We start from the raw sequence: 24998 nt of genomic DNA, 5'->3' as shown, positions 1-24998 counted from the left end.
GCTGTCCAAATCTTCAAAGAACATACTTTTCGCCTGTCGCATCCATGCAATTTTCAATTGTAAATAAAATGTTTTTTTTCTTTTGTTGCGCACTGTTATATCGATTGGGATACTATATCGGTATACACATTTCATCGTTTAAATTGTTCAGTGCACAGACTGCTTCAATTTAACAAATGAAATCCGTTTCACTATTGTTCATATAGTGATAAAAGTTTTACATTCTTCGAAACATCATCCTTGATGCTCTAAGAGTTGAATAATGACTGAATGAGTGATAGAAGAACCCTTTTACGGGACTGGTATGTAATTTACCAGGTACGGCATACTCTCCGTTCAGGTTCTGTCTAGCACAATCCCTGTACCACCACGCACCATGAAAGCCGACAGCACAATGACCGATTTTAGACTGATCCTGATCTCGATCAAATGTTGAAAAAGCAACTTCATTCTGGTCATACAGTGAAAAGTCTTTGTAAAAAACTGCAAATGAATAAACAATTAATTTCTATCCATTATAGTTAAACTAACTGACATTTAATAATAAACATATAGCGTTTAATAATGTTTTGAAAATAAGGTTTGGGTTTAGATATGTTTGAAAGTAAACTGTGATACGCAAGCTACATGATCTCTGACCCCCTATCAAAATTCAATTTTATTTGAGTTTGCTTAGAGCACACGAATCGTTTTTACTTGGGGACCATATGCCGCTTTTCATGGAATAGCACTAACGCGTCAAATTTTAAGTTTCATGATGACCGCAATATGCACGCATCTGCGGATGTTTTTAACTGTTCATTTTAAGTGTTTTATTCTGCTTTAGCCTTTACTATGGGGCGTGGATAGAAGCTCCGACTTCCCAGTACTGTCCCTGAACAGGCTAATCAAACGAAGCCTGCAACATTTTCAAATTTGCCACCTTAGGCTTTCTCTAGGGATTCTGTTTTCCTCTGATTTAGGGATTTTCTCGTCCAAAGAAGCCGTACATTATGACAAAAATAAAGGAACTTTCAAGAACTACCTGTTGATTCTTTTCCTGGAGTAAGGTTAAGTCTGAAGGATGGACGATACCCTAAGGAGAAGTTGTTGTAGACTTCGTAGGCCGTGTTCCATTCACTCCCAGTAAGAGAAATTCTAAGTTCTGACAGGCATTCTTCCCGTGTTAAAGATGTCATTTCTTGAACATATTTAAGACCTGTAGAAATAAACAGTATTATTCATCTCCGTTAACTTGTACTGTTTATATCTGTATTATCTAAAATGTAAGCTTTTCCGAATAGCATCAGCTAACGTTATGAGCCTCAAAGGTAGGTAAGGGTTTTTGCATTTCGTAGAAACAGCTAGACGGATAAAAGCCCTAACCAGTTAACAATTACTGAGAAGCATAGAAGGCGGAAGTAAAAACCTTTTCCTTCCTCACCACAAGACCGTTGACCGTTACAACAACAAAATTTAAAAGGTTCCATTGGAGAGAGAGAGAGAGAGAGAGAGAGAGAGAGAGAGAGGGAGAGAGAGAGAGAGAGAGAGGGAGAGAGAGGGGGAGAGAGAGAGAGAGGTGTTATCTTATACTACTTTTGCATACCTGTAGTACTTCTTTTTGTAATAATTGTAATTTGTAATAATTGTAATGATAATATGTAAGTAAAAAAACCCCTCACATTTCTTACTATTATATTAAAGTTCAACTCCTTAATATTACTACATGTGTATTTTCTTCATTGTATTTATTTGCATAATAATTGTGTTTGTACTATTCTTTGCAAATGTGCAAAAATAGATAAATACAGAATCCTTAAAGAAAGCCCTTCACGGCAAGATTGAAAATGTTACAGGCACGGTTTGATTGAGCCTGTTCATGAGCCTGTTAAGTTTTGTTTGGTAAAATGGCAGTCAATTTCCTTACAAAACCCTCATATATCTTACCGTTATAGCAGAATTCAATTAATTAATATTTCTTCAAGTGTATTTTCAACATTGTATTAATTTGTATAGCATTGATGTATGGACAGAATGGTATTGCCATTAAACACAATTTGACAGTTTGTTATTCCTCACGTGGCTGTTCATAAATATCACTATGCTGACCTATGTTATAACATTCGAAAAAAAGCAATATACCTCGGAAGAAGAGAACTCAGAAATAAATTGTTATAAAGTGCATACAAGTTTTATTAAGTCTGTTCATGAGATATAATGAAAACACTATCATCTCTCATGCAACCGCCGGGTTTTAAGTGATAAAATCTTCAACACCTTAATAAATACTATTTTGATTGTCATAAAACATTAATTATCTTTAAAAGTTAATATTATGCAGGTCAAACTAGTCGCATAACGCTCCTAGAAGAAAATTCCAAAAAATTGTTTTCAATATTTTTTTCAATACTTAAAATATTCTTCATTTTACACAATTTAACATACCTAACCAAAATTCGCCATCAATGTCACCAAATCCAAATTCATAATCGTAGAAATTCCGAAAAAAATCAACTGAACCGTCAAATCTGTTTTGAAAGACCTGAAAAATATTTGATCTGCTTTAGAATCTTGTTTGATTAACTCCAAACATGAGTATTTTTGTTACCATTAACATCAATTTCTCGTCCAACCAATTCAATCATTTCACAATTTGCCTGCTTGTTGAAACTGAATCATCATCCCATGCACTGCTAGCTTTTCAATCTGTACATATTCAACAATATTACCGAAAATGATGTGAATGGTTCTGCTCAGAGAAGAATATGAATAAGTCATTTAAGTTGTTTATCGAAGCAAGGGCTTGTCTGCATCATTTTGTCAACTTTTAAGAAACTTCCGAACATTTGTATCAAGCCAGTGTCTCTCAGATTAAAACATTGAACCGAAACAAAGAAAATTAACAAGAGGGCCATGATGGCCCTGAGGTCGCTCACTTGTATATAGGCCTCCGGAGTGGGGCCATTTAAAACCCCAGGGCTTTTATTTGAACAAACTTGTTTTTTACTATATGTATATCGGGAAAATAAATGACCCCCTGGGGCGGAGCCAATTTTGACCCCAGGGCTTTTATTTGAACAAACTTTGTAGACACTCACTAGAAGATGCTTCATGCCAAATATCTAAGCTCTAGCTATCAGGGTTTTTTAAAAGAAAAATAGTTAAGGTTTTTTTTCTTTCGGTTGCCATGGCAACCAGAGTTCTGCATGGAATTAAATTCTTTGAACAATTTGTAAAGGTGATCACCAAAGGAACATTTCTGTGAAGTTTGGATGAAATTGGCTTATTGGTTTATGCGGAGATGTCATTTAAAGTAAAAGTTTACGGACGGACGGACGCCGGACGAAAAGCGATCACAAAAGCTCACCCTGTCACTTTGTTACAGGTGGGCTAAAAAGATACTTTTCTATAAAGCATAAACAAACAAAGAGAGTCTACTGTGTGGACAACATTATTATACATTTTAATGCCTACACAATAAAATAATTGTTTACTCTTTTTAAATTTTTATTTGATGTTAAAAAAATATCTGCTAAATACATAAAAAGGTTCATTATTCTACACTTACAGTCCAACCGCCACCGTCAGTTTCCATGTCACAATACACTTTAAGTTTTGTTTTTGAATTCCACAGCGTAATGTTATAAATCCCACTTGTAGGTGAGGACATGGTCGATAATATTTCCTTGCAATCAGAATAGGTTTTCACTTCTTTCTTATCTGCTCCAACTGCATTAGATGAAAAAGAAACAAATAGCGAACATATGCTAATATTATAATTTTGCTGATATCATATTATAGACGTTACGTTTGAATGATTTCAAAAAGCTATCAGAATTGTATCCATAGGACACAGATGTGCCACATTCGATTGTATGATCTTGAAATATATACAATAACTTGTTTGTTATTGCAAGAAAAAACCAAGAGGGTAAATTAACATGTGAAAAAGATTCTAAGACAACTGCATACTGAACACATCTGCTAGTGTTTCTAAATTTAAAATTTAAACATGTTGATTTTAAATTCTGCTGAGCAAAGTGACAGGGGGCGTTACCAGTTATCGGGTTAAATCAAATCCAGCCTTCAACATTACAATTTTGTCGATTTGGGCGTTTTAAGGGGTACCGTTTTTTTCTATTTTGAAACAGAGAAAAACAGAATTCCTAAAGAAAGCCCAACACGGCAACATGTAAAATGTTGCAGGCACGGTTCGATTGAGCCTGTTCATGGACGGCACTGGAAAGCACAAGATACCGTCCTGGGTAGCGTTTTACTAACGTACTTACGCCTAAGATTTGCGTAAGTTTTTACTTACGTACGATTTTTTTACGTAAAGGCGTTTCACTAAAAAAATGCGTAAGTACAAATTTCGTAAGTTTTTACGTAAAGTTACGCTCAAATTTACCTGACTTAAAATTTACGTAAATATGGCCGACATTTTGTTCGGAAGAACGCGGCGAAGAAGAACGGCGAGAATTTTTAGGGAGAGACGTAATTGGCTTGAAATTTTGACAGAGAAGGAGGTTCGGGAGAAGTACCGACTAAGTAAGGAAAGAATAACATGGCTATATGAGCTTATTAAGCACGACATTCAGCCAGAGACAAGGAGAAGTCATGCTATTAGCCCGATGACAAAAGTAAATTGTGCCTAGATCTATCTAAATAATATTCTATTAAAATAATTCTAGAATTTTACATGTCGGTGTTCATTGTCTACGGTGTCCGTGAAAGTAGAAATGTTTCCCCCCACAAGATTACTCCCCTTTATTTTTTATCAACTGACCTTGACATTTACTTTATAATGAACGACATCTTTCTACTAAAACTCAGTAGATATTTAACATATTTTATCAGTATTGTATAGGGTAGCAAGTAAATGAAGATGGAAATGGAAGTATTTTCTGTAGCTACCGTATTTTAAGAGTATATTTTTGTAAAAACATAGTAATTTATTGATGCCTGTCATTATAAATAATGACTCATGTTTTTTTCGTACCACAATAATCTCGCGCCATGTGCAATGCATGACTTATGCAGCATGTGCAGATTAACATTAATTCTCTTTCTTTCTAGAAAAAAACCCACTAATGTAAGCTAGCTGAAGCCTTTAATAAATAAGTGACCTCTCATTTCTAATTCATTTACTGTACATAGAATATGTCAGTCTATGTAAGAAATATTAGAATTAAAATTAAATTTAGAAATTAAAATTAGTACATCTGTATTGTTTAGGTCTGTCATAAAAAATAGGTCGAGTAAAGATGTGCCAAGATTTTATTGAACCAAGATGACACAAAGGCTATTAATTAATTTTAAGGTCAAGCTTATTCAGGATATAAAAGTATGATGTTGTTTGAGAATTTTTTCTTTACCCAGGCTTGAGCAACATAACCTATAACAAGCATGTAATGTCTGATATATTTGACTAGGGTAAAGCTCAATTTGAGTCCTGTTTATTATTTAAAACACTTTACTTGATTACGACCATCCCAGCACAAACTTGGTTATGAACATTACTTTTGTTATACATTGAGGATATTGAACGAGTGTAAGTTTAGTACTGAATTTATTGAACAAGTTGAATAAAAATTTATAATACCAACCTCTGTATAGCATAATATTATATTATTCAACAAGATCAATATATTCAGTAATGACCTTACACAAATTTATTATACTATTATTTTAACACTTTAAATACCAAAAATAACAACTATTATTTTGAAGTGCAAAAGAACCATTTACATTGATGCGCTGACATCTAGCGCGACTCAACTCTAGACTATGTTTGTATAATGCAAATGACGTCACATAAAATTATGCATGGCCCTGCAATACCATTTTAAGGAGTCGGCACAGGTATGTGTCATGTGATAAGGTTATTTATAAAAGAAAGAATACTTTATTACAATTGATTATGAAAAATTCCACCTTTACCTTGCTGGAAATCAAATAAATATTTGCGACCTTGTTATAAGAAAGGTGCGCACTCAACTGTATCACACCTAGTATTTAGTTTGACTGTATTATTTTCAGTTATTGATAACACTACAGTTCCTTGCGCAAACTTTCCACTGTTTTGTCCGTATATATATATTTCTCTTAAGAGACATACAAATACTACGTTTGTCCTATTAGGCATCACAACCCTGTTTCATTCTGATGAGTACACGTCCAAGTTCTGTAATGACTATGGTTTTGCAGTTAAACGTAAGACAAACCGGTCATCGTGATGACAGCGGGAGGCAGTGGAATAGCGGGACCGACAGGTGGATACAAGCAAATCCATATCCAAACATAAATGGTCAGGGTATAAAACGATATTGGCGAGTTTATTACACTGTGTTTTGAAAGCTCCCATATATTCAGTAAATTAAGGCATACATTCAGTACTTGATAGAGAACATTGGTTACCTAATATATAAAAGAAAGTCATTCAAAGTTTTGGAATTTCCTCAATCATAAAACTGTTATTTTCATCGAAACAATGTTTGTCATATATTTTGTAATAATTATATAATAATATTGATTGCTATAATTGTAAAAATACGTGACAATTACATATCAATTGTCAAGAATGTAGAGATAAAACATTATGAGCATTAAAAATGAACTTACTCGGCATATCAAAGGCAAGTGAATCAGCAGACTTCATAAAATTATTATCGCAACTTCCAAGTCTGGTACGGCATCCCACACATTCACGTTCATTTGGTTGATAGAAAACGCTTCGACATTCATTGGTTGTAAGACAAAATCTGTCGCATTGTATGACATCAGAAACATTATGCATTTCAAAAATTGTTTCATTTGGAATGCATCTACGTCCGGAATACATCGAACTGTATTTACTTTTCTTGAAATGAATACTGTATGATTCATTCAATACAACCACAACGAAAAACCAGAAGTAAAAGAAACCGTAGGCACAAGCCCTGCTTGTCTTCTTCATGATGTTAATGTTCGTGAAAATAAAAGTAAACACAACGTATAAAAAATATATAATTGTGCGTGTTATTTCACTAAGTCATATTTTTATGGTTGAAAGATCAGAAATATTCTGTTGCAGGTCTGACGTCAAAGTCACCTTAGCAATTTAGCGACAATGTCACCATGGTCTAATGAAATATTGATACATACGCCTTTAGGTTCACAAAGCTTATTCTTTAAGTTTCATAGGAATAATGATGGTAGAGATGAAGTCAAAAGAAACATACTACTCAAGAATATACATTTGGAGGATAAAAACTAATAGACCTTATATGTTTTATGGGTAGTTTAAAAGCTACATGTGATTAGGATGAACGAACTTCTTTCATCAAACAAATGTATTTTTCAGATTTTATTAAGACATAAATACATTCGGACATTACACTTTCTATAAATTTAAAACTAAGTTATACTAAGCAGTTCTCTTATGTGAACTTATAGTATAATCCAAACATGAAAATTTCAAACATCAGTAATTGTTTTAAAAGATGGATAATATGTAATATTCTTTCTATAGGAGATCTTGGTATTTTTTCTTTAGGAGATCTTATCAACCAAGAGGGAGAGTTAAATACATTTGATGCATTTTCCACAACATTTAATATAAGAGATATTTTTAGAATAAAGAAGTAAAGCAGCTTCAGTAAATGAACTTTTTTTTAAAATCGAAAAGGTTCAAGAAGATCTACCAAACAAATATAAATATAATCTTCCTATTCCAAATCCTATATTCATAATTAATAGAGATACACAAGGATGCCTTTCTATTTATAGAGCATTGCAAGCTGAAAACAACACCAAAATCATTACATAAGTGGAAAATGATTTAAGGAATATAAACAGTGATATGTTAGAATAGATCTCTTTATATAGTATGGTATACAAATGACTCTTTAGATTATATGGTTTCAGTATAGAATAATTCATCGAATTCTTGCAAACAATTTTGTTCTTAAAAGTAAATGTATGATAAATGAGGATAATTGTACATTTTATTATATACATTTTATTATAATTTAAAAGAAACATCGATTCATATTGTCTATGATGTGATGTAACACAATATTTTTTGGAACAACCACATGTTATCATCAATAATAGATGCAACCTTAACATTCAAACCTGGAGCCAGTTAGATATATTGTTTGGTAATACACATCTTGATGAAGTAATGAATACAATTTTAATATTAAATGCCAAATATTACTGTGGATTAAAACAAAGGCCTGATGTAGGAGCATTTAAAAACAAGTTCGTGCTAGATATAAAATTTATTAATACATGTCCAAACATTCATTCAAGCAAAATAAAAACAAAATATCATGAGGAAATTTTTTTAACTAAGTACAAACCATTATAACTGTGAAGTTTTAAAAAATCTGTTTAGAATTAAATCAATTGATTATAAATCTGTAGGGATATACTTCATGTATACAGTTCAATCATAATTATTACTTAAGCTCTGCCTCCACGAATATCTTAAACTTCCTCCAACAAAGATTTGTTTGTCAGTTTATTTATATAGTAAGGTTAACGCTTAACAAAAACTAGTATTTGGCACCAAAAACCGTTCATGTGAGTTTGTTTTTCTTTTTTCATCCCCATTTTATATAAAAGTTTTTTTTTCTTTCTTTTATGCTTTCTTTCCATTTTCTTTGTAAAGGTTAATGTGAATTGTGTATTTCCAAGTGAATTGTTTTCAAACCCTTTTTTTAGTTATTTGAAGATTGAAATAAGAATGTAAGTACATGTATCAACTTATATTCATTTTTTGTTTCATTTTTTGAATTAAAAATGTGGGTAATGTACATGATGTATACATGTATATACATGATTAACTGTCTGTTGTTCTGTCAACTCTTTAAGAAGATTTCAAGAATTGTTTTTCAATAAGTACACTATGCTATCAAAATAATAATTGTACGTGTATTTTGATATTATCAATTCAGAATGAAAATAGTTAGAATGCTATAAAATAAATTCTCCAGTAAATATTTATTATGTTACAGTCAATCAAAAACAATAAACACTCAAAGCTGATATATTTTTTTTCATTTAGTATTGACAGCTTAGATTTGTAATTTAAAAATACATTACATTAATTTATAAAGATCTCAAAGAACTGTACAACAAAAACCTTTACAAAAAACTTGGTTGAACTACAGTTATATATAATCATTTCTTTTATAGAGATAAGTTGAGTTTGAATCATGTATTGTGTTTTTCTTTTTGTGCAAAACTAAGGCTCGTTATTTGAAAAAATTAATTCGGTAACCTGTTGTTACTGACGTGTTAAAAAACAAAACTTTTTGAAGTTGAATCCAATGTTGTGAATCTAAAGTATTTAAAATATTTGCATTTTTGCATTATTTATATTTCAAATCCTCACAGTCTGTGTTAGATCGTATTTATTTGTCTATTATGTTTTTGTCTATTTTATGTACTTTAACTTTACTCTCGTATTTGTTATAACTTCCAGTTGAATCATGTGTACCACAAATAAATGACACGACAAAGTATGCGGTAATATAGGTTTTGCTTTAGTGAATGAATGGATATAAGAAGACAAGACAACATCTCTTATGTTACATGTTGCTCGTTTCACATTCGGATAGTACTATCTGTGTATTGAAATATTAATTTTATGATCTTTATTATCAAAAGTTAGAATTGTTTTACTGGAGTAAAAGTGTATGAGGGAGTGGATGGTGAAGAGGCTCTGTTCACATATTGTCCTGTTCCTTTATGTATGACCTGCATCGCAGCTCCAACGGATACAGTTAAAACGTAACATTTACCTAGTGAACGTTTATCTTACTTTTAAAAAGAGACTGTACAGCAAGTATCAGTATTGTCAATCAAATATTAAATCCGAAATCAGTTATATCTTTAATATTTTTTATGGAAGGACAACCAATAGCCTGATCAATGATAGGCGAATGTATGTCAATATTATCATTAAGTCTGATAAGTTCGAGTAATAGATATGAAAAAAAAAAGAATATTTTATCGTATTATATCATATATTTTTATCTCCTGTTTGTACGAACAGGAAATGCTTGCTTGTAAAAAAATGAACGTCACCAAAAAACCGAGGTCAGCAGTGTTTCTCAAGGTAGGACCAATTACCAAGAAAACACACAATATTTCAAGGCCTGACAACTTGAATTTTACACATCTAGAGATTCTTTGGGTTTTTTGTGCGCCAGACTCCGTTTACATAAATGGCATCATAAGAGGTTTTTGGCGGAGACAGGCATAAAAAATAACTTCAAACACTAATTTGGTTATTACTAATTTGTGAGTGTTTACAAAATTAAGTTGGTCTAGCGACTGCGCAGCTCTTGACTGGTGCTTTCTTATGTACATGTACACTTTACCTTTACTTAATTCCTATATTTAATGTTTCGAATATTTCATTGCTGCAAATTGGATTGGCACACCAAACAAAACAAGACATAACCCGACGAAGGTTCCATGATAACCGCCATATGAACACATCTGCGGATGTTTCAAAATTCTAAATTTTACCAGTTACTGTTAAATGTTAGATTCTGCTTAAGCCTGTGCTAGGGGGCGTGGACGGTAGTTTGCACTTGACAGTACTGTCTATCAACAGGCTCAATCAAACCGAGCCTGCAACATTTTCAATTTTGCCGTGTTGCCGTGGCTTTCATAAGGGATTCTTATTTCTCTCTATTAAATATAAATCAAAACTAGTTCTGTTAAATAATAAATGTAGGAAGAGAATCTTTCCGGTTAGTTATCTAAACAATCTGGCTATGCCATTTTTCTTTTTAGATTACAAAAGGGTATCCGTTTTAGACACTAATAATGGTTAAATTGAAAATGTTGCAGGACTAGTTGGTTTGTTTTAGCCTGTAAATGGACGTACAAGCTACCGTCCACACCCCTCAGCAATACCTTAAACATTATGCAACATTTAAGCATGAGAATGTTAAAATTACATTTTTATCTTTAAATAGTAAAATTAATATCATTACGATTTTGTGCCGTAAATTTAAGAAAATCAATAACGTAGCGGTATAGAATGAAACGCAACGCCAACAAGGTTGACGCAAAACAAAACGCAAGCCGATCTAAGATTCAGAAAACTGGTACATATGCTCTTCACATAAAACTTTCATTTACATAAAAGATGCACATGTTACCTTGCGGAAAATGTTTGCCTAAATGTATTATAGACTGGTTATGAATTTGGTTACAAGAAAGATATATCTACATGCTTGAGCAATGTGTTATGGGCCGTCGACGCAACTATTTAAAGGTTTTAGATTTCCTAATAGTCGGAACCTAGGGTAATGATTTTGCCGTGCTAAACTCTTCACGAATGAAGTGTACACGTAACGAGTAAGCATGGGTTACCGATGATTGATTTCCTTTGCCTCCAAACTTTTGGCGAAACCATTAGAAAAATTACTAAATTTTCTACAGACTCCGGTATATCAAGATATGTTGGAAGTCCCCTTTTTCTATCTAATATATCATGTCAAAAAAATCGAGGAGCAATCGAGTAGCGATCGTATAGTGATCGAGTAGAAGATCTAGTTGATCGAGAATAAATCGTGTAACGATCTAGTTTGGTCGGGTATACATCTCTTATTCGATCTGTACACGATCATCTCGACTTCACGATTGCGACTATTCACGACTGGTCGGATGGAAATCTGGCAACGATCGAGCAGAGGTCCAGTGAGTCTAGTTGAGATCGTGTATGACTCGCGTATAGGCCTGGGTGATCGAGGAGATGTCCGGATGTTGGTCGTGTTGTCGTCGAGAAGAAGTCGTTAAATATCGTGTAGGGCTGACTTGATGTCGTGTAGGTGTCGTAAATGTGCATTTAATCCAGTTTGGTCGGGCTTCATCGGGGAATTAATAGGGGCGTCCGTGGCCGAGTGATTAAGGTCGTTGACTTCAAACCACTTGCCCCTCACCGCTGTGGGTTCGAATCCCAACAGGAAATTTGGATTCTTTCATGTGAGGAAGCTATCTAGCTAGCTTATGGAACTTCGGTGGCTCTACTCAGGTATCTGTTCGTGCCTGAAATAATGCACGGAGGGGCACCTGAGATCCTCCTCCACCAGTTAAAGCTGGAACGTCGCGATATGACCTATACTGTGTCGATGTGAAGTAAAACAAAAAAAACAACAAACAAACAAAAATATGATCGGGACGATCGAGTTGATCTGATCGGCGGTGAAAACATAGCATAATGGTTTTAATAGATACAACAGTTCAAAGATCTGCTTACGTTTTTTCCACATGTTTCTACAATAGCAGATAATTAAGATTGTAAGGAACCAATTAAATGCAGACGTTGATCTGAAATCTTATATTTCATATCAAAATAAATCAGCGATTAATTTATCTTTTTGTATCAATTCATTATAAAAAGGTGAGTCAAACCTTCAATAATGTTTGCAGGCGATATTTTAAAAAATATAATGTTTAGATCCATGTTAAATAATTTATAATCAGAAATACAAGTATTAAAATAAAACAGTTTGTTACAGTTGTATATATCATATATCATAATAATGATATTATAAAAACATTTTATCAATTTGCCACTGAGTTTAATTATTGATATTGGAATATCCCACGTACAATCGAAACTTCATTATTAACCAATTTCGTTCATCGAAAGATATTGATAGTAATAATTGCACATAATGAATATCTCTTTTCAATTTTTTCGAAGCTAATTGGTATTATATGAAATGTCCTGAAGTCATGTTTTGCAATATTCTTGTTTAATCACACGTTAACACCATATCGTAATATCTGACAAGCGTATTTTGACGAAGATACAAATACCAATGATAAATTGTTGAAAGTTTTATATGCCGTGTGCTATGCGAAAAAAAAATCCATAGAAACAAAATGTCATAAAAGAAGCGACTTGTAAAGCAAACAAGTATTTTGGCGTCCATATAAAAACCCTTTAACTTGTATTATAAAAATACTAATTACTTTTCGGTACACAAAAGAAGCAAAAGTTTTTTAATGATAGGTAAGTACCATTTTGTAAACTGAAATTGTTTTAATGAATTAAAAACAATTGATGGTGTTTAAAATCTATAAACTCTTGAAACAACAAGAGGAACTATATTTATTTTATTTGAGTGTATATATGACATTTCTACTATATGCCCAGTTCCAGTGCACATTTGAAAATTGATTTTAGTTTAGCTACATATTGACATAATGCTTGCCTTTGTTCCATAGTCATCAACATCATTTAACAAACTAATCGTTTCCCCAATTAGCTTTTTATTCATTATAAAAATATTAACGTTATTTAAGAGGCACGAAAACATTTGATATTAGCATCAATGGAAAATGGTCAAATTTCGCAAAGAACACTATTTTATCGAGCCAACCGTTCAAACACAATTTTGTATGATTCCGTTGTGTATCCGTTTTTTATTAGCCCAATAGAAACTCTGTAGGAAATTTCCGTGTGGCATGGTCATTTTTCAACGTCGAGGTGTTCTTGTACCATTTTTCTTAACAACACTATTTTCTCAAGCCAAACATTAAAACACCATTTGGTGATTCCAATCAAAGAAAGGAGACGTTTTCTTTAATAATTTCGTTTTTAACCTTTTATTTCGGTCTGTATATGAGTGTACTTAACATTTCCTAAATGTTAAAAGTATCAATCGATGAATGCAACTTCTTTTGTGCATAGTAATGTCTTTTGACCATCTCTTTCCCTAGTAGTAAAACACAAACATTATATTTATAGAGTCAAAGATTTTCCCTTGAATAAATAACACCCGCCATTATACACATCTCCTTCAGACTGTATACCGTTCATTATATCATATAACTAAATAATTGATTTGTTTTGAGATGTTTTGTTTGTTCATTTCTATATCTCGAATTATCTTTGATAATTTATTAAAAATTTAAGGATGAATGAGTTATATATCGACAACAGAGAGTTTTCCCTTTAAGATATATGCCATTGTTTTGTTTGACATTTAGATAAACATTAAAGTCGTTTTTCAATCGTTTATCGTGGAATTAATATTCTCATTTATCAAATACATCTAAAAACAAATGGCAAAGTCGATCATTGTAGGAATAGTATTTCAATATAATTATCACGAAACATGATGCTGTTTCACATTTGCAAAAACGAAAATTCTTAGCAGTTATGTGGGTTCGATACCCGGGAGATGCTTTGGTAGTTTAGCGCGGAGGAAGGTAGTCAAGTACTGGTGTAACTCTCCAGGAACGATGGTTAGGAAACTACCCGCCTATATGACTGAAATACTGGCGTAAAAATGACACAAACAAACAAAAAATGTATGTATCCAGTGCGAATTGATAATTGTGTAATAATACATTTGTCATAATTATTTTTACTTTTCGTATTGAGAACGCAATTTTCATTAACCTTCAGTATAATTACATTTAATTTCACTATCTAATTGTAGCCGAGTGGTGAAGGTCGATACCTTCTAACCACTTGACCCTCACCGCAGTGGTTTCGAATCCCGACAGGGACATTGCATTTTTCATGTGAGGTTAAGCTATCCATCTAGCTCACAGTACTCAGGTACTTGTTCGTGCTTGAATTCATTGAACGAAAGGCACATGGACTCTTCCTTAACCAGTAAAGCTGGAACGTCGCCAAATGACTTATACTGCGTCGGTATGACGTAAACCAAATCAAACCAACATTGTCAGACAAAAACAGGTTTTATCCATTGCACTTCCAAATTTCGAGACTTGCATGTACAATCTTTAGATATTTACTTGAATGCTCTAATATATATATATAAACGTGCTTAATTTCAGTTAGCCATATTCGAAAGGCAAAAAAGACAATACCTATTTATCTGTCTTAAGGCTTCATGCCTCCACATAAGCCAATTATTAAAAGGAAAGACAAGGTTAGAATAAAAACTTGATTTCAGAAAAAGAATACTATAAATAATAAATCTGCAAATTTTCTGCCACCAAATTATAATATTAAACAAATGATGAAAAAATTTAAATCGCTAAATCACTGATTTCTACAAATCAGTAAGCGCGGCCATGCTTGTGTATTGGCTGTATAAAAACAGGTGCGCGTGATGTCATTTCCCCACATCTTTAGATTTATGATAAATCTAGTTGAATGGTAGCGAAATATTAATGTAATAAAGTATTGACCAGACAATTTAATTTTCACAGGAGGTGAAGAGGAGTTTTTTTATGGTTCAAAATACGTAACAATATCCAAAAAATAAATAAATAAAGAAACAAATAAAAAATCAACGTCTTCCGCTCGCACCACTTCAGGCCAGTGATGCCCGTTACTCCAAACAATGCTATGTTCATTTAAGTCTCATCTTAATGTAATTAAACAATATTTTACAGATTTAATTAATACACGTGTTATTATCTAACAAAGTTTCACAATCAAATAATGCAATTAAATAAACAAACGCATCAGCGAATAATTGGCCGTTAATTATTGAACGGCGATAATTATCATTATTATCAAAATCCTACCAAAACGTGTTCTTAATAGTACATGTAATTAAATTTTTGCAGTTTGATTCTGACTTTCAAATTAAAAGGTGTGAACATACTCGTATGTTATAATTGATGTACACATTTCAAAAAATATAAGCAACTATTTTGAAAAGTAAATCGTTAACATGTCTGTCAACGTATTATGCTGCATGGCATTTATTTACTTTGTAATCGTAGCCTAATATTAACTGCAGGCAAAACATTTTTATTGGCTGCTCAAAAATCTAATTTGCATAATTTATTCACACAATTGCTGGTTCCTAATACTGTGCATTATCCATTTTAATTGTTCCTAATTTGCACTAAATGTTCCTGTCACACTGTGTACTGACGATTTTTATTGCTCCTTGTATTCCTCTGTGCCGACAGACCTTTTGATCATGCACAATGTTGCCCTGATTGGTTAATCACCCTTGTCAAATATTCTAATGACGAAATAGACATCTATTTTTTACGCTTCATCAGTGAACTGAATGACCTTAGGGGAAATGAAGTTCCGCACCTGTCAAGTTATACTGTAAATTACAGCATTTCATATAATAGCAACACATGTTTTTTCAGTTACCAATAATAATTTTAAATATTAAGTAGAATTATGATTTTTTTTGTTTTATTGGATTAAATTTACGGTAGTAGAAAATCTGTGTTGGAAAGGGATTGGGTAAGTAGATAACGTAAAAAAAAGCTATAGGGAACTGGATAAACCCGAGAATATGCGTAATTACAGGGGAATGTTGCTGTTGGTACCAGTTTTGACTGGGTGCCTAAATAACCTAACGGACAGTTTTGTTTTCATACTATATTAGTCTGGCTGCCGATTTTCCTGCGCCATTCTCATTTTTAGCGTCAATGACTGAAAATCGCGTCCTCAGCAGATCTCTGCATGATATTGGATTTAGTTGATATTTTACGCTGAAAAAAAGATACATGACCGGCGATGTACCCTATCCCGACAGCTTGTCTAGCGAAAATTAAGTACAAAATAAAAGGATATATTTTCAATTTGAAGAAGTTTCTCATAGTACCCAAATTAAATTGATGGTTTATGTTTGAAAATTAAGCAATCATTGCTTAAATCATGTGGTGGGATCATCAGCAAGCTTGAAAATCGGACAAATGATAATTAATGTCGCGGCGTCTTCAATTAATTAATTAAAGCAATTCAGTTTCATATGATGTTTTCATAAATAATATATAACGTACGCAATAAGATTAATAAGTTCTTCATCAAGATATATTTCAGTTGTACCAGCGTGTACACCTATACCGGAAGTGGGTGTAACACGTCACAATCCTGGTCTCGTTGTCTCGCGAGAATGACAGAACGCCAAAATGGCGGCGCCCTTGAACTTATTTCTCAAATAAAAAATAGTGTCTTAAAACACGAATTTCTCACTTATAGGGTTGATGTCAACAGAAAAACTGTCATGGTACCTCTTTTTAAATGATGTATATTTATATACGACAGACATCAATCCATCCATTCCTATTCCTTTAAAGAAAAATTATTTTTTTTGAAGATGAGTGAATTGATTTTATATTCAAGCAATTCCACAGAAATTACTGGTGCAATTTCATCCATACTTTACAAGAATGATCAAAACATAGTTGTGCTTATCTTCGGCATTTTTCAGTACAATGACCCTTAAATTATTTTTACTTAAATAAAATTATACTACTACTCCTCTTATACTGCTAATGCAATTTCGATGAAACTTTATCGGTAGCTTCAGAAATTGCATATTACAGGTATTTTCTGGTTGCCTTGTTTTGGGCTGAATTACCGCTCATGAAAAGAAAACTCGTTTTGCCCTGCTTATGATTATTGCTACACAGAAACAGCAATATGAAATTGGCTTTCATGAGGCGACAGATGTGATCACTGATCGTTCGTGTTGCTTATTTTGACCACGTGGACTACTTCAAGTTTTGTTTGCAATGTGAGAATTATTTCCTTCGTTGTTAGTGACTTTGCACGGTGAACGACACCGGTAGAATTGTAAACGCGAAACGAAAAACACAAAATCGGAAAGTTTATTATAATATTAGATATATTATCAGTTAGAACCAATATTAGACTATGTCAGGTTTTAGATCGTTATTTTAGTTGTAACTATTATGTATATATAAAAAATGAATCAGTTATTAGTCATGCTTTTTATTCAAAATACTGACAACTACACATGCTGTTCACAAAAGAGTAATAAACGAGTAAGATAAGTTACATCTTGTATAAAAAACATCCACAATATAACAGCGAATATTACTGAGTTGCTATAGAAAACCATATGACAATTTGTTGATTTTCTTTTGACGTTCCAGTGGACCAACGTCAGGGTATGTCATGCAAACATTAATTAATACACTTGTTACTATATATAGTAACAAAATTGCCTATGATTTCAACTGATTATGAGTGTCACGTGACCAATTATGAGTTTGCGGCCCGGGGCCGAGAACTAATTATCAGCCCGCAGAACATGTGCACGTGCACAAACTGAAACAATGACGTCACTTTTAACGTCATCAAACAGTTAACTGTAAAAGTGAAAGTAGGTTGTCAGCAGAAATCGCTTTATTTTTATTATGAGACTTTAAGCGTATTTAGTACAAACACATTTTTGTTACTATTAAAATTTGAAGAAATAATACGACAAATTCATTCCAAAAAAAAAAAAAAAAAAATAAAACTTGCTTCTTGGTTCTACTGCTTTGAACACACAAACAGAAAACATCTCTGTACTGTACAGAACAGTAGAAGAGTAGACAAGAATTTCAACGAAAGAACTTCAAAGTCTATTTGTTTTGATTATGTTTTTGTTATTTTTTTTTATTTTTTTTTATTTTTTTTTATTGCTACTTTAAGATCTACCAAGTGTATTAAAGACATTAATACACGTCAGCGTAGGGCCGGAAGGTGATAAATTAAATCGGCCCTGAATGAATAACGGCCCTCGGGCTAAAGCCCTCGGGTCCATTATTCATTTTGCGGGCCGATTATCACCTTCCGGCCCTATCCTGCCGTGTATTAACCTCTTATTATACTTCCAATTTCACCACAAAGTGGTTCGAACATATACGCTTATTAAACTTATTAATATTTTCTTTGTTGATGGCACATTATTTGTTAGTGAAAGAAAACTTTCACAAGAAACAATGCATTATTTAGTATTTTCAACACCACGACAATGTTGCATAATTGTACAGACGTTTGCAATCATACGGAATCTTAAAGCTGAGGAAAGGACATGCAAAATATCCTTGTCATATCCAGCTAAATCGTGTAATTTGTCTGTGACTTGCATTAAAACACAAATCATGAAGACGTCAGACAGGAGCCTTGTTAAGGGCCTTTTCTTCCTCTGGTTATTATGTGTTTTATTAAAGGAATCATACAGTATTCATTTTCATAAGAATACATACAGTGATTGGTATTCTGGACACAAATGCCTCTCAAATGAAACGGTCTTTAAAATTTATGATGTGTTTGAGGTCTTACAATGCGGGAAACTTTGCTTTACAAGAAGTGAGTGTCGCAGTGTTTTCTATCAACCGGAGGAACATACATGTATTGGATGTCGTGTCAGACTTGGGAGTTGTGATGTGAATTTTGTGGCATATCCTGATTCGCTTGCATTTGATATTGACTCGATTCTGAGTAAGTTGCAAGGTGTTTTCTTTATGCACAGCTATAAAATACTTCTTTGCATTTGTAAAGTATTTTAAATATATATTGAAAGTAGTCTTAAAACAAGAGCTTCCTGAAAAGGTGATTCACACCTATTCTGTCAACTCGATTTAGTATGTTATGGCAAACTATTCCCTTGTTTTAAAAGTAAAAACCTGTATTTTTGGGTTGAATCACAACATTTGAAACAAAAGTGGCTTGTTGCCTGATATAAAACCGATGATTTGATATTTTACCTGTGTCATTCATTAAAATCGTTACATTTCATGGTCCCGCGATTTATCCAGAAACCGTGTTTGTTGCAATACTGAACATGACAAAATAGAGAAACAAAGAATTCCCTAAGATTTCCAAAAACGGCAAAAATAGATTGAAAATATTACATGTTCGGTTTGGTTAAGCCTGTATATGGACGGTCTTGGAAAGTGCAAGCGACCTTGCATGCCACATTTCCCTCCCTCCTAGTGCCGAAGTCAAAATTACTTAATTGTCTATAGACATTTGTGTGGCAATAATTTTACGATATGCTGAATTTCAAATATCGGTCATCTGAAAACCATGTCACTGACTTACCGACCGACCGACCGACCGACCGACCGACCGACTAACCAACCAACCAACCAACCAACCAACCAACCAACCAACCAACCAACCAACCAACCAACCAACCAACCAACCAACCAACCAACCAACCAACCACCCAACCAACTGACAAATAAACAATCCGACAAACTGACTGACCGACCGACACGCTTACGTCTTCAACTGTGCCCTCTGCCTCCCAAAAAAAAAGTAATAAAACGTCCATCATTTTTATAAACAAACAATAAATTAATTGCGTTGTACATGAAAGCAACAATGCCTTAAGTTTGTTTGTTTGTGTTTAACGTTACATTGACATAGAACTGTTCATATCGCACCGAACATATTTATTAACATACGATTGTTTAACCTATAAAAGGTTAGTACAAGCTTATAAAATCAGTAAGAGATAGAAAACAGGTTTATTTATATAAAGTAAAATATTCAATAGACATGTTTTGTGCCTCAAATTATATAGATTTATCAAATTAATATTTTTTATTTTAAGAATGAATACAGCGGGGTCACATCATTCATTTAACTTTATGCAGTTCTAACATAACTTCACTCTAACATATGTCAGTGCATATGTGCATACGTCAGTGAAAATAGTGTAAAGGTAGCCGGTATTAGAATTAATTAAATTTAAAGTTATTATTCTGTACAATCACGAGACGTAATTAATGCTTCCTTTACAGTACTAACTAACTTAATGGTTAAACTATGTTTTGAAGATTTATACAGTGCAAATCATGGTTCACTGATTTATCGGGATAATATTGAATGGCAAGTTTGTGTAGAGCACTTGTACAAGATAATTTGAAAAAAAATAAAAAAGATCAAACGAGCAAAATATAAGTTCAGCCATTCAATTAAAGTTATTTCGCGTTTATATATTCTTTTATTTCATATGTTTTAAGCAGAAAAAAACGTATCTGATACTGATACTGCATCTGACTGTAAGGATGTTTTGCTAGACAGGCCCTCATCTCAAAGCGGCATACATGACATTACACTCCGGAAATCAAAATCAAAACTCAAAGTGTATTGCGACATGGAAACTGATGGTGGCGGTTGGACTGTAAGTGTAAAATTAATACCACGTGTAATTGATATCTCAAAAAAGATTTTATTTTAACATATTTAGCATGTTAATTAAATTCTGTAACATTGCAAGACATAATGCATTCGAGAACTGCTTATTTCTCTTATCTTCCTCACGAAGAGCTTTTCAGTCAGTATAAAGGGAGGGTACCGTCAAATAGGTTCAATTCAAGTTTTAGAAATACGTAAATTAAACCCTATATTTAATCTCAACTTAAAACAATACTAACATATACCCTTACAGTTCAAAAAATAAGTTTCGAATTTTGAAACTCATTAAACAAAATGAGAGCCTGATATAACATTATTGCTGAAGCAGATTATTTTGATATATTCCTTCAGCCATTTGGTGATATTTCAAAAAAAGATTTCATAATACAAAAAAATAAAAAAAAATAACAACAACAACAAAATAAAAACAACAAAAAAACAACAAAAAAACAACAACATGTGGGTTGTCTAGCCACGTAGGGATAGAATGGAAAAAAAACGAAGTTGATGCTTAGAATGATTTATCATGAAACACTAACCCAAAATACTTATTCTGACTTAAAAGTAACTTTAAATATCCTTTAAGTACATAAATTTCAAATGAGATAGAATAGGAACAAAGCCTTATTTGCTGGATGAAACATCATCCCTATCTTTGTTTCCAAGAAGTTCTTCTTCAATTTCGACTTGGACACACTAAAGTTTCACATGTACATCTTTTGACAGGAGAATAACATGATTTTGCAAAGGTTCGTGATCAGCTTTATTATACTTCGAGGCCTTTTTTGCCTCAGTTCCAACAAGACACCAAGAGAAACTTAATATAAAAGCCTTGATCGATTACTTAAAGAACACAATAAACAATATAATACCTTACAATTATAATATATTTCCTTATAATACAAGGAAATGAAATATCATTAAACTCAAGAAGTTTTAATTACCAAATCTTGTATTATATGAATGCTATTCAAACTGGGACAACACCGCACTCGTCACTTGATGAAATTCATGTTGTTATGTTAATCGTCTCTTTCATTGCTTTAAACCTATTTTTTGAAGCTAGATTGGACACACTAGAGTCATAAGTTCTTAGTTTTTCAACACGAGAAACTGTTCCATTGTGTATAGTTTTCAATGAATATATCTTTGTACACTACATCCTTCTTGAATACCAAGATCTTCTAATAAACCTTATCGTATAATTTGCCTCAGTAAAGTCATTCCCATTGATTTGCTTTTTAAGGATTTTATTAATTTCTTTAAGCTGAATAGTTTAGGTATTCGACTCGATATGAATAATCATAAGTTGAAACCACAACAAAGTTTGCCCTGAAGGAATGAAGGTCGGATGGACTTTTTCAAGTCTTACGGAATCGTGAACATTCATGTTTTCCTTTGTGTGGTAAACAATGATGTTTATTGAAATAGTTCTTATTACGTTTTGATGAAAAATAATTAATTTATCAAATCTCATTTTAATCATCAAAATCTTTCTTGGCACCTCGAATTACGAGTTCAATAATTTAAAAAAAATATTTCCAGGTTTTTCAGAATAGATTTAAAGGTTCTGTTGATTTCTATCGGAACTTCAATGATTATGAATCTGGATTTGGTGAATTGGATAACGAATTTTGGTTAGGTATGTGCGGATTGCTTTAAAAGTAACTTTAATCTTATCACATAAATCACGACAATGGCTCGTAATCGATATTATCACTATCGCGTAAATAAGTGTTAAACTATAAGTCCGTCAAAGAAAATTTAATGTTAATATGACCGTCTATGTTTGAGATATGTATTAAATAGAATATATTTTACTCAAATTCGCTAGCAATTTCTTGAATTCGTTGATTAAAACAACATTATTAAAGTCGTTCAATACTTTTAGTTTTAAGTATGAATTCATTCAAAACCTTAAATACAATTTACTTTAAGTGGTATTACAGTAAAGAGGAACACAAGAACACAAATTAAAGATAAAGATCTTTTGTTCTTTAGGTGGAGTAAAGAACGACATTTTTAACGCATATATAAGTAATGTAACTATTTTATAACAACTTATAAAGATTAAAGTGCCACATTATGACAGTTGAGTCGATATCCGTTCTTCATAATTGAATTGGAAAAATCACTATTTACATTTGATATTACTGATTATTTACGTTATATAAAACAATAATCTTATTTGTTTGCAAATTTTGATGTCTTAGTGGCTTAAAAACAAATAAAACACATTCTGGATAAAACAATCAACAAAACAAAGGTGTATTTTAACAGTTTCAACGTTTTCACTGTACTTTTTCTCAGTGTAACATTTTCTTAAATATTTCAAAGGAAAACAAAATATATTCATTGTTATACAGGTCTTAAGTATGTTCAGGAAATGACATCTATGGTAAAGGAATGTCAATCAGAACTTAGACTCGATCTTACTGCGAGTGATGGGACAACAGCCTACGATGTGTACAGAAACTTCTTTTTAGGAGATGGTCCATACTATACACTATATCTCAACCCTGGAAACGGATCAGAGGGTAGTGAAAAAGCGTTTAAAATTTTTTTTCATATAATGAACTTCTAATTTTTAATTTTATAACCATATTTGTCTGCTTTGTGTTATGTACATGCTTAAATAGGCGTTATAAATTTTAACAGTGTTTATAAAACTAATATCATTATGATTAAATGTCTTCTTCCTACAAGGTTCATTATGTTACGTTTTGCATGATTTATATTTATAGTTCTGTATCGAAAAAAAGAAGACAATTCATTGCACGGACATAATGGTGTTGCCTTTTCAACATTTGATAAGGACCAAGATCAATCTGAAGTCAGTCATTGTGCCGATGAATATCAAGGAGGATGGTGGTATAACCGGTGTGGACGGCAAAATCTGAACGGACCATACATCGTACCAGGAACCACGGGTACTCACTTAACGAGGGCGCACTTTTACTTTCCATTTCAAAGTTATGTTGCTCTTGAGGGATCGCGAATGATGTTCCGCAGGCTGTAAAATCCCCTTTCTTTGTATTTCAGTGAATGGCTATGAAAAATTCTTCCTGTGTTTAATTGATAAAGTCTTCTCATTCTTCGGTTTGAACCATTGAAAAATGTAATAATTTATTATATTATACTACACCATGGAAATCAAAACCAACAGTATGCATAATGTAAAAGAAAGAGCAAATTAAATCGGAAAAATGTTGATTTAGATCAATATACAATTATTTTACTTATTTAGCATTATGCTCATTTTTTTCAATTGTCAATTTGAGCTAAACTTGCTATACATTTCAAAAGATTGACTGTTGTAATGGTTATTGAGCAACAGGATACTGTATATTGGAAAAGAAAAAATATAAATCTGTCGCCTAAGATATCAAAAGACTGTCCTCACTCATTTTCATAAATCGAACGGTACACCTAGGTTAATTCCGATGGATATCTACAGAAATTTTCTTGAGTTATGTGAATTATTAATCGTTCATGCTAAGAAAAATTTAGAATTAAAAAGAATCAAGGCAAAAAGTAAATTCACTTTCGTTCAATTTAAAACCTATAATGGACATAATGTCACCAACATAAAATAATCATAAAAAAGGAAAAGGTTTCAATAAGTATGATTTTCGTAGAATTACATCAAAACATGGACGAAATTAAAGTAAATGAGCAATTGAACAATTTGTTATGAATTCGGTAATGAAAAGAAAATATTCTGGAATTGTTAAGCGAAATCATTACAGAATGTACCTTATGTTTTAGTCAATAATTTAAACGTCTACTATTCATTGTCAAAATTTCTTTAGATTTAAATTTCTGCTACCCTTTAAATGTTTCATGATCTTACAAAGTGTGTGTTGTTTTTGGCAAATAAATTTAGACAGCATTTATGTTGTGTTTCTCTTATCAAACATCCTTTATTTATCCGACAATTATTATATAACGTATTGAGTATTGTAATTTCAAAAATGAAATTCATTCGTTATGCAAGAATATTTGAAGGGATAGTGAAATATATATTGACTCCAAAGCTATCTCCGTTTCATAAGAAAACAAACAAATAATTAACGTATTTAAGGCTCAAGTGTATTCACACCAA

The 24998-nt window shown here is 32.4% G+C and overlaps 2 protein-coding genes across 2 annotated transcripts; one reads left to right on the top strand and one right to left on the bottom strand.

Annotated features, from left to right (window-relative positions):
* Positions 1-217: 217 nt before the first annotated feature.
* Positions 218-3649, bottom strand: LOC132713247 (ficolin-1-like). Its single transcript, XM_060695749.1, has 4 exons — positions 3548-3649; positions 2425-2521; positions 1025-1198; positions 218-483 (listed from the first exon to the last, which is right to left on the bottom strand). The coding sequence occupies exons 1-4, from the start codon at positions 3647-3649 to the stop codon at positions 218-220; spliced, it is 639 nt and encodes a 212-aa protein (XP_060551732.1).
* A 760-nt stretch (positions 3650-4409) lies between these two features.
* Positions 4410-23912, top strand: LOC132713246 (fibrinogen C domain-containing protein 1-A-like). Its single transcript, XM_060695748.1, has 4 exons — positions 4410-4619; positions 6121-6292; positions 23260-23430; positions 23638-23912. The coding sequence occupies exons 1-4, from the start codon at positions 4410-4412 to the stop codon at positions 23910-23912; spliced, it is 828 nt and encodes a 275-aa protein (XP_060551731.1).
* The last annotated feature ends 1086 nt before the right edge of the window (positions 23913-24998 follow it).

This window comes from Ruditapes philippinarum, unplaced genomic scaffold (assembly GCF_026571515.1).
Source record: "Ruditapes philippinarum isolate M1 unplaced genomic scaffold, ASM2657151v2 ctg647_1_1_1_1, whole genome shotgun sequence".
NCBI lineage: Eukaryota > Metazoa > Mollusca > Bivalvia > Venerida > Veneridae > Ruditapes > Ruditapes philippinarum.
The sequence above is the reverse complement of the archived record's forward strand: the minus strand, read 5'-3'. Positions and strand labels throughout refer to the sequence as shown.

What these genes read in the sequence shown, in the direction of transcription:
- LOC132713247 (XM_060695749.1), bottom strand. Translation starts at nt 3,649, where the DNA reads ATGTCCTCACCTACAAGTGGGATTTATAACATTACGCTGTGGAATTCA. An exon ending in CTGACGGTGGCGGTTGGACT is followed by an intron (nt 2,522 to 3,547) that starts GTAAGTGTAGAA and finishes AATATTTTTCAG; the next exon opens with GTCTTTCAAAACAGATTTGA. An exon ending in TGATGGCGAATTTTGGTTAG is followed by an intron (nt 1,199 to 2,424) that starts GTATGTTAAATT and finishes TTATTTCTACAG; the next exon opens with GTCTTAAATATGTTCAAGAA.
- LOC132713246 (XM_060695748.1), top strand. Translation starts at nt 4,410, where the DNA reads ATGGCCGACATTTTGTTCGGAAGAACGCGGCGAAGAAGAACGGCGAGA. An exon ending in TCCAAACATAAATGGTCAGG is followed by an intron (nt 6,293 to 23,259) that starts GTATAAAACGAT and finishes ATTGTTATACAG; the next exon opens with GTCTTAAGTATGTTCAGGAA. An exon ending in CCCTGGAAACGGATCAGAGG is followed by an intron (nt 23,431 to 23,637) that starts GTAGTGAAAAAG and finishes TTATATTTATAG; the next exon opens with TTCTGTATCGAAAAAAAGAA.